The sequence below is a fragment of the Colobus angolensis genome, unplaced genomic scaffold (assembly GCF_000951035.1).
Source record: "Colobus angolensis palliatus isolate OR3802 unplaced genomic scaffold, Cang.pa_1.0 Scaffold146, whole genome shotgun sequence".
Lineage (NCBI taxonomy): Eukaryota > Metazoa > Chordata > Mammalia > Primates > Cercopithecidae > Colobus > Colobus angolensis.
Window position 1 is genome coordinate 5,146,149 of NW_012114555.1, and position 14,601 is coordinate 5,160,749.

Below are 14,601 nucleotides of genomic sequence, written 5' to 3' on the forward strand. Positions count from 1 at the left end.
CTACCTCTTTTTTATCCTCTGTGTGTGTGTGTGTGTAATTATATATTAGATATTATTTTATTATGTATTCATATAACATATTATTATGTTATCATATTAGTATATATTAATATATAATATATTATATGATAATATAATAATATATAATATATACACATATATAATATATAATATATTATATATCACATTATATAAAATATATATTTTTCTTTGTATGTGTGTATATGTTTTATGTATACACACATATGTATACTGTACATATTCTCCCTATGTATAAATATAAAATCTATTATCTGCCATCCTCTCACCATCAAACTAAAATGTAAGTTCCTAGAAAACAAATGATAGTACATAGTATGCACTCAATAAATATGTGTAAATAAAGATGTATATATAATATTTGTAAATATGCACATAAATATGCATGTTTGTATGTATCTGTAATGTGTATCTGTAAATATGTATATATGTATACATATGTATATGTATCTGTAAATATATTGGTCTGCATGTATATTCACAAATGAAGGTTATGTCAAGTGTAGATATTGTAATTCAGCTGAGTATGGATTAAAGGTGATCATTCCATGGAATAACTGGCAAGCAGTCAGTGATCATGTCAAACCATGCCTGTTTACTCTAGCATCTCAACCTTAACTAGTAACTGGGAGATAATGAATTTTATACAGATTGTAGGAATTTTTGAGCAATATGTATTTAGTAACTTTGGTACCATCCTTACAATGTCTACATTGTGTAGGCTTATTGTACAGAATGTTCTTCCTTTTTCACTCCATTTGTTCGTGTCTTATCTCTTTCTCAAATTTGTTTTCAACAAATCCATATTTTGTCTCACTTATTTTGAATTCAATCTAGTGCATGAAAATGATAATAATGATATTGTTATTAGCAGTAAACATAAATCCTCACTATATACCAGGCACTGTTCTATATGATTTGCATGGATTAACTCAGTCAGTTCTCAAAACAGCCCTGTACTGTAGGTCTTATTAAGGTTAAGTAACTTGCAGAAGGTCGCATACCTTGTAAGTGACATGCTCAGGACCCCAAATCAGGAAATCTAACTTTGGAGTCTGTATTTTGCCTCACTGCCTATTTCAAATAATATAAAAATGTTATAAGGCCCTGTGACCTCTTTTGAGATTTTTTTAAAAATCTTAAAAAGTTGAGAAGTGCTTAAGACCTCTGTGAAAATATATAGAAGAAAATCCTTAAAAATCACTTAGCATGTAGTCTGTGTAATAAAATAGACTCCAGAACTGAAATGAACTTTATGATAATGGCGATGGTCAGAAGATGTTGAAGGAAGAGAATGATTGGCAATAAAAAGACTGTGCTGCCTTAGGACTATCAAAAACAAATTCAGGAAGTGAATAACCAATATGTTGTAATCAACAGGGAAGGATAGACCATAAAACAACTGGGCACATTAATGTAAGATATTTGGAAAAAGAATTCACATAGAATAGATCAAAATATGCTAATAATAACTACTAAGATCTAGAATCATATGTGTTAGAGGGAATAAATCTAGCATAGACAGAATCATACATTTCAACTTGATCTACACACTACTCAGCAGCCACAAAACAGCAAATTACCCAAACTTGCCTGATTATCAGAATCACTTGGGTTGCTTATCAAAATTACAGAATCCCAGGCTCTACCTCCCAGGGTAGTTGTTCTCAGCTGAGGGCAATTTGCCTCCAGGAAACAGTTGGCATATCTGGAGACATTTTGGTAGTCCTAACTGGAGGGGTGCTACTGGCACCTAGTGAGTAGAGGCCAGGGATGCTATTAAGCATTCTAAAACACACAGGACAGCCCCTGAACAAAGAATTATCTGGGTTAATATGTCAACAGTGCTGGAGCCCAGAAACCCATATCTAGAGATTTTGATTTAGTGGTCTGTGATGAGGCTTTGAAATCTGCATTTCTGTCTATGGATCTAAGTTTTTCTGATAAAGGATTAGAAACTTGGTGCTACCAGTAGAGCTGGACTTGTTTAAAAAAAAAAAAAATCCCATGGAAGAGAATGCTTAAAGTAGGCTTTGAGGTAGGGATAGGATAGAAACAAAAGATGTAAAGAGAGAAGAACATTCAAATAGAAGAGCAAATCACACCCAGTAGGAAACAACAAACAAACAAACAAAAACAAACAAACAAAAGAAAACAGGGCTATGAACCAACACTGGGCCAGCCAGTAATAAATAGTGAGAATCATTTGCAAAGCAACCTCCTCTTTCTGCATGGAAGGCCAACTGTGCCTCATGGCATGTAACTGCATCTTCCACCTTAGATTTTAGCTGATGATCAATAAATGCTATGTCATTCTAACTCAGTTCTTAGTCCCCAATATGAAGATAAATTAAAATAGCCCATGCCCACTCATTTTTCTAATAACACCTTCCATAAAATCCCACTATATAAAGAAAGAGTGTGAGAACGATATTTCATCAGATATATCTGGATTAATATCCAACTCTTCCTTTCATTAGACATGTGAATTTGCACATAATAATAGGGTTAAATGGGTGTTTTAATTAATGCGTGTAAAGAAATTAAGTCAACATCAGGAACACAGAAAATACTCAGTAAAGATCACGGCTATTTATTGTTGTTATTATTATTTACTAAAGTAATATTTAAGAGAACTATGGCATTATTTAAATGCACAGAAAAAGTATAAGTTGGGATTTAAGATGATGGCAGTTTCTTATTATCAATCATAGCAACTGATTATTTTGTGCTTTGTTTTGTTTGAAGAGGATTGAGAAAATCCTGCCTCATAGAAATGAATATTTTAAAATGGCTCCAAGTTTTAAACTCTTCACCCTCAGTTCTCAAGATTTTTTTTTAATCCAAAGACAATACAAAATATTCAATTTGGCTGCTTAATTTGGTCGTGGTTTCCACTGTGTTTCTGTATTTATTATAAGAAAATAACACACTTGAGTGTGTTTTCTAAAAAAAAAAAAAAAAAAGACTTCTATTGCCTATGCATTAAGGTATATAAGTACACAAAATATATCATACACTCTAAAATTTATAATAAATCCTATACCAGCTATTCTAGTGTCCAGGGTTCTATTAAACATAGTTAAAAATCTTCTGGCTGAGATTAATATATATTCCCCGCTTGAAGATGACAGTTATGCGGTATGGAATGAGGAAGCTCACCACTCTAGTCCAGATAGATTACATCAATGGTTTTCTCTTGACTAGAGAGTCAACACTCCCGAGAGTGGTGGTCAGAGAGTAGGTTTGTCTGGCATGATTACCTGTTCATGAAAACATCTCAACTCTTTCAAGATGTTTGCAAATTGATTGCTTGATGGTGTGTCCCAGTATCCTTCCAGACAACAGAGTTGGGTTAATTTCTACATTTTTAAGACCCATTTAAACTTCCTCTTTTACAAAAGTTGAGCATTACATTTACTTCTATAGATTCATTGCCTAGGAGTTCATTTCAGAATTAGGCCCTATATAGCTGTAGCTGTTCATATTCTTTCTTCCCCACTAAGAATATATCACTTGCTTGCCTGGCCTATCAGCTGGTATATGTGAAATGAATGTGAGATAATTTTAAATCGTAGCCTAAGGTAAACATTATTAAGAAGACAAATTGCCCAGGGGTAGGAGGAGGTGAGGATTACAGAGAAAATAACAACAAAAGAAGAATGAAAATTCATATATTCTTATATTGTCAGGACAGATTAGACTCTTTAGTTACCATTCTTACTCATTTTAGTTAAGCATTTCCTATATACTAAGTATCTCAACAATAATCAAATAGGCCTCACAGACCTCCTCTTTTAGATAGTTCATGAAGAAGATAAATCACTAAAACATATATTGAGTCAGAGAGATGAATGCCAGAGGGAACAATAAGGTAGGGAAAATGTGGAGAATGTGTCCAGAGTAGTTGGAAATGTTGCACTGAGAAGGTGACACTTGAGTAAATGAGGGGACAAAGGGACAATCCATGCGCCATCTGGCAGAAGAACCTTCTAGGCAGAGAAAACAGCAAGTGCAAAGGCCTAAGGAGAGGAGAATGCTTGGCATTTTTGTGGATTAGTGAGGAGATCAGACTGATTGGGAAGGATTCAGATAGGTGAATGAGGCATTGCCAGAGTCAGATGAAGCTGGCTGAGTATAGGGCCACCATACATTCCAGTTAGCCTGGTATAGTCTGGGTTCATCCCTGAGTAGCTGATTATGTGCACTATCCCCTCTCCCTCTCAAAAAGATTCTGCTTGGATGATAAATTATATGGCGATCCTTGGTTAGTAAGGCACTCTTAAGATTCAGCATTTAGTCTTAGAGACGTGAGAAGCCATGGAAGCTTTGGTCAGAAGAGGGGTGACACATGACTTAGGTTGCATCAGGATCACTTAATCTTCTGTGTTGAGAATGAAATATTGAGGTGGGATGGCAAATGGGAAGCCAGTTAGGAACTGATACGGTTTGGCTCTGTGTCCCCACCCAAATCTCATCTTGTAGCTCCCATAATTCCCATGTGTTGTGGGAGGGACCTGGTGGGAGATGATCGAATTATGACAGCCGATCTTTCCTCTGTGATAGTGAATGGGTCTCACGAGATCTAATGGTTTTAAAAACAGGAGTTTCCCTGCACAAACTCCTTTTTTTTTTTGCCTGACACCATCCACGTAAGATGTGACTTGTTCCCCTTTCCTTCCGCCATGAATGTGAGGCCTCCCACCCATGTGGAACTGTAAGTCTAACTAAACCTCTTTCTCTTGTAAATTGCCCAGTCTCAGGTATGTCTTTATCAGCAGCATGAAAGCAGACTAATACCAGAAACCTGTGGGATTGTCATTGGAGACTGTGCAATGCAGCTGGAGAGTTGAGTTGTTTCACCTGAGGATATGTAGCTAGCTAGTGGCAGAAATGGATCTAGGATTAATTCTCCTGACTTCCAGTCTGGAGTTCTTCCCACATGCCCAGTTTCTCTTTTAGTTTAAACTTGAGAACGAATAGAATGCCTTGCTCCCTCTTTTCAGGCCTATTAAGTCTCCAGTTTGATGGCACAACTCAGTTCCTTCCTCTCCCCATTGTGAGAAATAGGCATGACCTCGCCGAACCTTCTTCCCCTTTCCCCTGAAATTTCAGCTCATTTTGCATATATTAACCAGGAATTTTTAGGATTTTCTGTTGAACTTCTGTATTTATACTTTTGGCTTTTATAACCTCTACAGAATACTGAATTTCTCATGTATAGTACATGTTTACTAACTCATGAATGTGTGTTATAAGCAAATCAATTAGAATAGAGTATAAGTACAGATGTGAATATATATTTTATGCCTGCTTAAACAGAAATATGTGTATTAATTGGAATTAAATGGATTCCCTTGGGTCTAAATATGTCTGTGAATTCTTCGATTTTGTTTATATTTTATTTCCACTTGATTCTTATTTTATTTTTACAGGAATTAGCCCTGGTTTCTGATCGGTGCTTTCCTCAGTTAGAGTGATTAACTGAGAGGAACAATGTATGTACACATTATACATTTTTGTATAGTCAACTACAGTTGAATATCAGAGAATGCACTCAAGGCATTGAGATATACATGTGCATTAGATTCTGTTTTAAATATGTGTACTTGAGATATAAACTTGAGGGTGTGATATGGACAGACACATTTACATACATGGTATTTCAAGTAGCCTGTATGCCCATGGGGAGTCACTCAGACAGTGAAATTAAAATTTATGTTATTTCTACTAGCCCACAAATTCCAGCAAATTTGGCATCCAACAGGGCAAAATAGATTTTCACATAATATGCTTATCTCTCATGGGAATAAAATAAGAATAAGCTAACTCTCAGGGCATATGTAAGAAATGAATGGACAAAAAGCATTTTATAATGTGTTATGTAATGTAAGGTGGTATTTATTGTCTTGATTTTTTTATTGCACACATACGACACATACGCTTGAGATTTCTTTCTTTTTCCCCACCTTCCAGTGCCCATACCTTATTCTCAGCTCTGTATCTCGTATGACAAACAAAAAGTAATTGGGTTATTTTAAGGACTCCTCCTTTAAGTGAGATAGGACCTAGGAACCTCTCAGTCATTACATGTGGGATTCTGCCCATTTTTGTTTGGATGTGTGAGAAAGTGGCAGATATACTGTCAGTGCCAACACTTGGGTATAAAAGAAGCAAAAACAAAACCCACAGTGGATTGCAGAGATTTTAGAGAAGAAAGATAAGGAAGAGGGAAAAAATCAATTGTTTGAAGGTGGGTATTCAAAATATTTAACAACCTATAAGCAAAGACTCACACCACTTCACGTAGATACATGCGGTGAAGTGGTGTCTGTTCTAATTAGCACGGGTTAAAGAAAAAAGCTAAAAACCTCAAGTCCTATTCCAATAGTCTACTCTGGATTGTTATTTTTAAATTTTATTGCAGAAAAAAACTTAGTTTTCTTTAAATTTTGACTTTAGTTTCTTATAAATATTGAATCAAACTTTATATATTAGAACCAAAATGTGTACATTTATGCAAATAATTTTTGCTGATTCACGCATGAAACTGAGGTACAGGGTTTTATGTATGGAGATTCAAGAAAGGGGCACACCTCTGACCCACTGTATTTCTTATGTGAACTCCTGAATCTATTATAAAAGTTGCTTTCCTATGTAGTTATTTGAACTCCTGGTGGGGCCTAGTGGAACCAATAATCCAAAGTAGTGGATAATCCAAGAATGTCATTTATATTTGGCTCTGGAATACATTACCAGATGTTACTCTAGCAGATTTCCTTTCCTAATTAGGCCTCACTTAAAGTAGGAGTTAATTTTGTCTTCATTAGCTGTTTCCAAGTCAGCAGGATGGGGCAAGGAGGAAACCTGGGGCATGCTGGGTATTTGGGGGGAGTTGGCCCAGTGCTAAATGTCTGCAGTAGATCCTGTTCAAAGAATAAAATTCAAATACAGATAATCAAGTTGATGGGAATATACACTGGAAATGTTTATGAACACCTTCTTGAAGAATTCGCAGGCCTTTGTCAACTCCTTTTTTTTTTCTATTAATCATGAGTGCAAAAAAATTCCATAATAGGGATTAGGCAAATAATCACATGAAATTTTGTATAGAAAAATAATTAGAGGCTCAGAGAGGTTAAGTCACCTCTCACACAGACTGATCTCTGAGTACACAGTACCTAAGATACTGAAACTGATTAATGAATGATAAGAAGACCCCACTGTTTCCTTCTTATTGATGATTTGAATAATGAGGAAGCGAGAATTCTCCTGGCCTAATTCGCATTAAGAGAGCCAAGATAATGAAGCTGTGATTAAATGGCTATTAAACTATTTTTATCAAACAGAGATCAAGCAAGTGTGAGAATCTGGGGACATAGAGTGTAATTGCAATCCTACAAGATGCAGAAAAAATGACTAACATAAGCAGGGCATGGTCCTTTCATAATAGCTCGCATTTAAAAGTCTTTGGGATACCACATGCAGTATTCACTCTGCACTTCTCCCTTCAGGTGGCAGTTAGCATCTCAGAGTCCCTCCTCTCCTCCTTAATTTAGTGGATTTATTGACCCTCTGTGTGCAGTTGGGTGAGTTGAATGCACTGTCTGCCACACCATGTATAACCAGTTGGAAGATCCTTTTGCCAACTGTGTGCAAAGGAAGAAGACCCAAATATTACAAACTGGGTTCAGAATTTTAATCTATTAATTTTAATCTATAAATCTGCCATCTGAAGGAACAAAACCTATCTTTTTTCAACTATGCCTTTTAAATTATGTCAGACTAGTACAGGTCATAGAGGGACACAGGTGTCCGAAAGAGCAGAGATAAACCTTCTCATTTTGTTGACTGTTCTAAACTATCATTTATTAATGACATGGTAACACTTAGGAATTGTTGCAGATTCTAAATTTTGGGTTTTTAGTGTGAATGCATGTGTATCATCTGTCACTGGAAATTGTTTACACCGTGAGTGAGTTTTTGTTGATGTGCCTTCTTTCTTCCTAGAGGGCCCTTAGAGAATAAGGTGTTACAGTCACACAGACCTTTATTTAGGTCGGAAGAATTGCATTGCGTAAGGAGAACCCAAGGTTGACACCCACCGTGGGAAATGCTGTTTGATAGCCACAGAGCTCCACTGTGGAAATATCCGTTGGCCTGTTTTCTACCTTTCCTTCCGCCTCTGCTGCCAGCTCCAAGGCTGAGCTTAGTTTGTGTAGCTGTAGATCACTATCTAATTGGTGACCTGCTCTTTCTTCCTCCCCACTCTGCATATTCTTTTCCTTTTTTCCCAACTCAGATGGAGCTAAGAAGTATATCTTTTTGTAAAATAGTAATTTCAAACAATTAGAAAGCAGGATCAGAGCCGCGTCTTTGAAAGGTTATCTTGCAATGTCAGTGCGGTGACTAATGTGTTTCTATACCCTGTCACCTGTGAACAGACATGTGTGAGTGGGCCAGTGTGCTTCATCTGCGGTGACTTTGATTTATTTGCTCTGTAAATTGGGACCAAAGCAATAATGGGAAGTGACATTAATTGTTTAACAGAGTCCTCTCTGTCACATCCATTGCCTTCTCCGGGGTGTGTGATTGTTGAAACTCATGCTAAACTAATTGAAATTGCCACAGTGAGAGGCAATATTCACTCAACATTACATAAACATGAAGTGTCATCAGCAAATATCAAGTTTTCTTCTCAGTTTCCTATGATTAAAGAAAACACAGATAATTTGAAACAATAACATTTGTTTCCTTTCTTAATTCACTAAAAAATTTACTTAAATAAATGGTCTTGGAGCACCTCTCTGAGTCACCCACATACAGAGATAATAACAATAGTATTGAATAATCATTTGTAATGGATACAGACTGTAAGTAATCATTACGGTCCTATGATAGATACTGGCTGAATAGTAGCCCTTACTACTCACATACTCCAACGCACACACACACACACACACACACAAGCTGCCATGCTAATCTCCCATCTTACAGATCCTTCCCTCTCATTGTGTTTCCAGTAGAGAGGGGAATTAAAATAGTTGGTGGTTTAATCAGATCTTATAAATTAATTATGACATTATCAAGCTCCAATACTTTTGCCATTGTATTTGTTATACATTCTCCCGGACTTATTAAAGACATTGGAGAAAACTGGTTGGTTTAAGTGTTCTTTGTCATTTTAACTTGATTAGAATTTTTGTAGTTTGTTTACATTAGGGATAGAGCTAAGGCGCTATTGTATTATGTGATTGAAAGCAAATAACGGCTGGTAGTATTGCTGGAAAGCCAAACACAAAATTTAAATCATTGTAAACAAAATTATCCATTTATTGGTAAATATTCTTAACTCTTTTTCTGGAACTATTTTTGGACATCAATGAAATAAGCCTTTTTTGAAAAACGGGATACTTGGAAAAATGTCCAATTTATTGAAAGTGTGTATATGTGTCTGTGTGTGCATGTGTATTTGATATATTTTCTAAAATTATTAGATAATGTGGAGATAGTTATAATAATGTAAATCTCATGACTTTGAGATGATTTTTAAAATACATATATTTCATTTAAATATAATTGTACTCAGAACAGTTAAATAACCTCAATTTAATTTTTGTATGTGGGGGAATCAAAGAAAGGAGTTATTGAAATCTGTGGATACCAGATTATGATCCTGGGCAGAAAATAAGGAATATTATTTCAGTCTATTTAATATTAGAATTACATATACAGGGTCCTTTCAAAGGCATATTGAAAGAAGGTAGATTGAAGAATCTACCCGAGGCCTGAGGGTATTCAATACCCTGAGCACTTGAGAGTGTTCAATAAGTCTTAGTTATTGACTTGTGCAATTTGGATTTTAACTATTGGTCAGTTTATGGAAGTAGGTGGCACCATGTTGAAGTTAACAGTTACCGCTTCTGATTAGGATTTGCCTCCTGAATTAGAGGTTTGGGTTTTTTTGAGACAGAGTCTCCCTCTGTCACCCACGCTGGAGTGCAGTGGCGTGATCTTGGCTCATTGCAACCTCAGCCTCCTAGGTTCAAGCAATTCTCTTGCCTCAGCCTCCTGAGTAGCTGGGATTACAGGTATGTGCCACCACACCTGGCTAATTTTTATATTTTTAATAGAGATGAGGTTTCACCACATTGGCCAGGCTGGTCTTGAACTCCTGGCCTCAAGTGATCTTCCTGCCTTGGCTTCCCAAAGTGCTAGGATTACAGGCATGAGCCACTGTGCCCAGTGCCTGCATTAAAGTTTTAAACTTCATACACACCACATTGCACCCAAACTACTTGACTCACAGTCTCAAATCCAGGGACATGAGAGGGATGCATTACACAAATTTAAAAATGCCAGTTAAAGTCCCTGGGGAGTACAAATGGCTCTTCTTGGCCTCTTGAATCCAAAAGAAGTCCTTAGTTTTACTCCTGGATGGAGGCTGATCAGGAATGAAGGAAAACAATTTTTATGTGAAAATAGAATGTATACGTGATAAAGGCCTGCCTAATTTCTCTAGTAATACAATTTGATTTTCCGATTAGCTGTCTTATTCTGTGATTCTTGTAATTTTGTCAGGTCAATTAACTGGAGTTCAGTGCTAGAGAGAAGGGAAGCGTGGGCACTGCTAGCTTCATTAGATGTCAGCAGCTTAGGTGCATTTTGTAATAAAATCTGTGTGGGATAATTTAGCTCATATTGTTCATGTCATAGCGTACAGAACTTTAAAAAGAAGACTTTGGAAGCAGGTCATATTGGACAAACAATGTGAAGTGCTAAAAGAAAGAAAAGAAAATGGTCCAGAAGATATTGTTGGCAATACACGCAGATCAATGAATTATTTAGCAAGTAATCATTGATTAGCTATGCCATGTGCCCAGTGATGGTACTGGTTGTCCACGTGCATAGAATATAACACATTGCCTTGTTAACAAGGTACATGTTTGGAAGTCTTTGAACATTTTTTACAGAGTACTGAAATAAATATTATATTTTATAATGAATTGTTTACAGGTTCTTCCCTTCCACAATAGTGTTTATTGGAGGGGCAGACTTTTGTCTCGTTTCTCTTTGTATCTCCCACACTTCAGATGTCCCTGGCACAGAGTAGATGTTCAAAAATGTTTGTTAAGTGAATGATTGAAGATTAGCTTTCTAAGAGTGTGTTGGTGGGAATGAGTCAAAAACAAGGTTGGATATATTTGCAGGAGCCCCTATTAGAAATAATAGTGCACTGGAATAATGCCCCGGCCACAAGAAATAAATGCATTTAGTAAACATTACAAAGTAAGACTTCATTCAGTGACTGATCAGAGAAAGAAGAGTCAAAATAGGTCCAGAGTTTGTGTCTGAAGAATTGTTACCCGAACTAAAGAAGTCAAAAGAAATAGCAGTTTTGTTGTGAAAGTTGTAGAGTTTGGGTTTTGGGGATGAGGGAGCTATTATGAAGTAGAAGTGTCCAGTAGGCAGTTCGAGATTTATGACTAAAGTTGGGAGAGATGTCAGGGAGCAAAATAACTAAATGATTTTGGAGTGTTCAGTGATGAGATTATAATTGAAACCATGAAAGTGTATAGCTGCTCTCAGTACAGTTCCACTTTCTGGTGTCGTTCAAATAGAGAGCTGTCTAGACAGTTTGGGCGGTATGCTGTATAGGAGATTCAAACACTGTATCTGAAAATGAAATTGATGATGGTTAAAATTCTCTCAAGTTCCAAGATTCTCACAATCTTTTCTTTTAGTCAGGGAAAGAAAACATGAGCAAGTGGAAAACACTTCTGTGACCAAGAAGAATTGTATACAGCAGTTTTAGCGCTGACATAACAAATTGATAAACTGGGCAGCTCAACCATCAGAGATTAGTACAGTAGAAGTATTCATTAATTGTGTCATTTGGACCAAAACATGAATTTGGAGTTTGAGAAAGATATGATCTTTGTGTTCTGGAATGGGCATTCTAGATTTCACATATGGTTCACTCATTTGGTCAAACATGTTGATGCATAGTGTTACCTGCCTCCCAGTGTCAACTCACATCTTCTGTTTTTTTCTGTTTCTGCAGAAGATAGATGAAGAGAATGAGGCAAACTTGCTAGCAGTCCTCACAGAGACACTGGACAGTCTCCCTGTGGATGAAGACGGATTGCCCTCATTTGATGCGCTGACAGATGGAGACGTGACCACTGACAATGAGGCTAGTCCTTCCTCCATGCCTGACGGCACCCCTCCACCCCAGGAGGCAGAAGAGCCGTCTCTAGTAAGAACCCTTCCTACTGTTTAGCAGGAATTGGAGTTGCCTCTGGCTACCCGCTGCATGGGTATGATGTAGTCACAATAAGGTTTGGATTTTTTCATTTAGAATGATGCCAAAGCAATCCCCAAGCACACTCAGAGTTGCAAATTGTGCGATTCTCTGTTTAAAAATGTTGATAATACATGTCTTCATGTAATCTTATTGCAATTGTTTTCTTTACTATCTTTTCCTGTTATGTGTGTGTATTTTTCTGTCTTAGTATTATTTATGTTCATGATGAAAACTTAGAAAATGTTGACAACTAAAAAGAAAAAACTAAAAATTTCACCTGTGATTTCAAATAACCTCTCATATAAAAATGATTGCAATATTCTTTTAAGATATATCATGAACATATTGGTTCAAATTTAAATATATGATAATTTGTAGTGGTTGCATAGTGTTTTATTGTATGGAAATATTATAATTTATTTTGCAATCTTTTATGGGTGGATATTTACTTTTTTCTTCTATTTTTCACTATTTTAAATTGTATAATAATTGACTTACTTGCATTTTTATTCTTATACATACAATTGTAGAGTTAGAATTAGTAGATCAACAAATATGCAATGTTTTAAGACTTTGGATCCATATTTCTTATGAAGACTGAAAAACTATAGCATGTTTGCCACCCAAGTTACTTAAATTTATGATAGACAATGAAGACTGAATTTGTTGGCAATGAAGAGAGAATTTTCCTTTCAATGCAGTGCTTGATCAGAGTTTTATTAGTTCTAAGACACAGTTTACCTTCTCATCTATGGTAGCCATTTGTCATTTGCTATAAGTCTGATATAAGGGCATGCTGTGTAAATTATGGGATGCCATGATCCTCCAGACTCTAATAGTGTGTTTGGCATGCCATTTAGAGGTTGTTACTCTCCTATCATTAAGTTTTTAAATGTTAAAAATACTCTATGCAAATATATGGAGGCCATACTTACAGTCCATTGGATTTTGAGGTTTCTGATATAGAGAATATCTCATAAGTAATTGTTATTTATTCTCCAATTTCTCCATTTGTTAGTGTCATTGGCTTTGCTCCCTAGTACCCTGATTTCTTTCCATTGATATCAGATTGTTTTCATCTATTCAATTTGTTCATTTGGGAAGAGCAGCTGACTCAGAGACATACTGTATGTCAGGACAAGGAAGTCCTTGAGGGTCATCCAGTGAAATGAAGAAACAGAGGTCAGGAGACAGAAAATGCTTTGCCTGTGTCAGCACCCACATCTCCTGATCCACAGGCCAGGACTCTACTTACAAATCCTTTTTTTCTTTTCTAGAATCAGTGATAGTCATTCTTTTACTCCAGGCATTCTTTGAATCAGTAATTTCATATACTAGGTTATGAAACATGGTTCAAAGCATCATAAAATCTTTCATTTGTTGCCACTTGACTTATTTGGGTTTTTGAAAAGAAAATGTGTATCTATTCTCCCCCACCCCCTACACTGCCCTCCCATGTCTTCATTCAGCAAGGCAGCTTTTCTCACCTAGTAGTGATTTGGAAATTATTTTCGAAAGATGTTTTTTGCATTATTTGTTAAAAAAAATATGTAGACCACACCAAGTCCGATTTATTCAGTAATCCCTTATGGCTGGAAAATTTGAGATTTTCCTTCTATTTTTCACTATTATTACTTGTATAATAATTGGCATATTTGCATTTTTGTTCTTATGCATACAATTCTAGAAATTGAATTGGAAGGAAAAAGGAAATATTTTCACAGTTGGTAGTATAATGTCAAATTTTTTCTACTCTTTAAATATCATATTTCCTGTAGCACTATTGCGCTAAGGTGTGACATAAATAAAATGACAGAATTAACTTTTATAATTATAATAAATTACATTTAAAATTTCAATAACTTATTCCAATGCTTAAAAGATGCATAACTTTACTTGCTTTTCCCTTTTCCTGATAATGTTTCTAGCTTAAGAAGCTCTTACTGGCACCGGCCAACACTCAGCTAAGTTATAATGAATGCAGTGGTCTCAGTACCCAGAACCATGCAAATCACAATCACAGGATCAGAACAAACCCTGCAATTGTTAAGGTACAAATGTAAATTTTTTAATACGGGGGGAAGTACCAAAGGATTTTGGCTTGAAGCTGTAAAACAAATAAGTTCGTAGGTATTAATTCAGCTGGGACCCCGAAGCTGCCTCATAATGGTGAAATCAGTGATGAGTGGGATTCCATAAACAGCGCTTGAGCTACTTTAAACTAGGCAGAGTTCATTTACGCATTGTCTTTGGGT

At 36.1% G+C, this 14,601-nt stretch overlaps 1 protein-coding gene across 2 annotated transcripts in view; it reads left to right on the forward strand.

The window, feature by feature from the left end:
- The window catches only part of PPARGC1A (peroxisome proliferator-activated receptor gamma, coactivator 1 alpha), a 681,573-nt gene that overhangs the window by 629,691 nt on the left and 37,281 nt on the right, over positions 1 to 14,601 (forward strand). For both annotated transcript variants that reach the window (XM_011935659.1, XM_011935660.1), the window contains 2 exons: positions 12,104 to 12,298; positions 14,275 to 14,397. In XM_011935659.1, the coding sequence (XP_011791049.1) occupies positions 12,104 to 12,298; positions 14,275 to 14,397 (318 nt within the window). The remainder of the gene's footprint in view (positions 1 to 12,103; positions 12,299 to 14,274; positions 14,398 to 14,601) is intronic.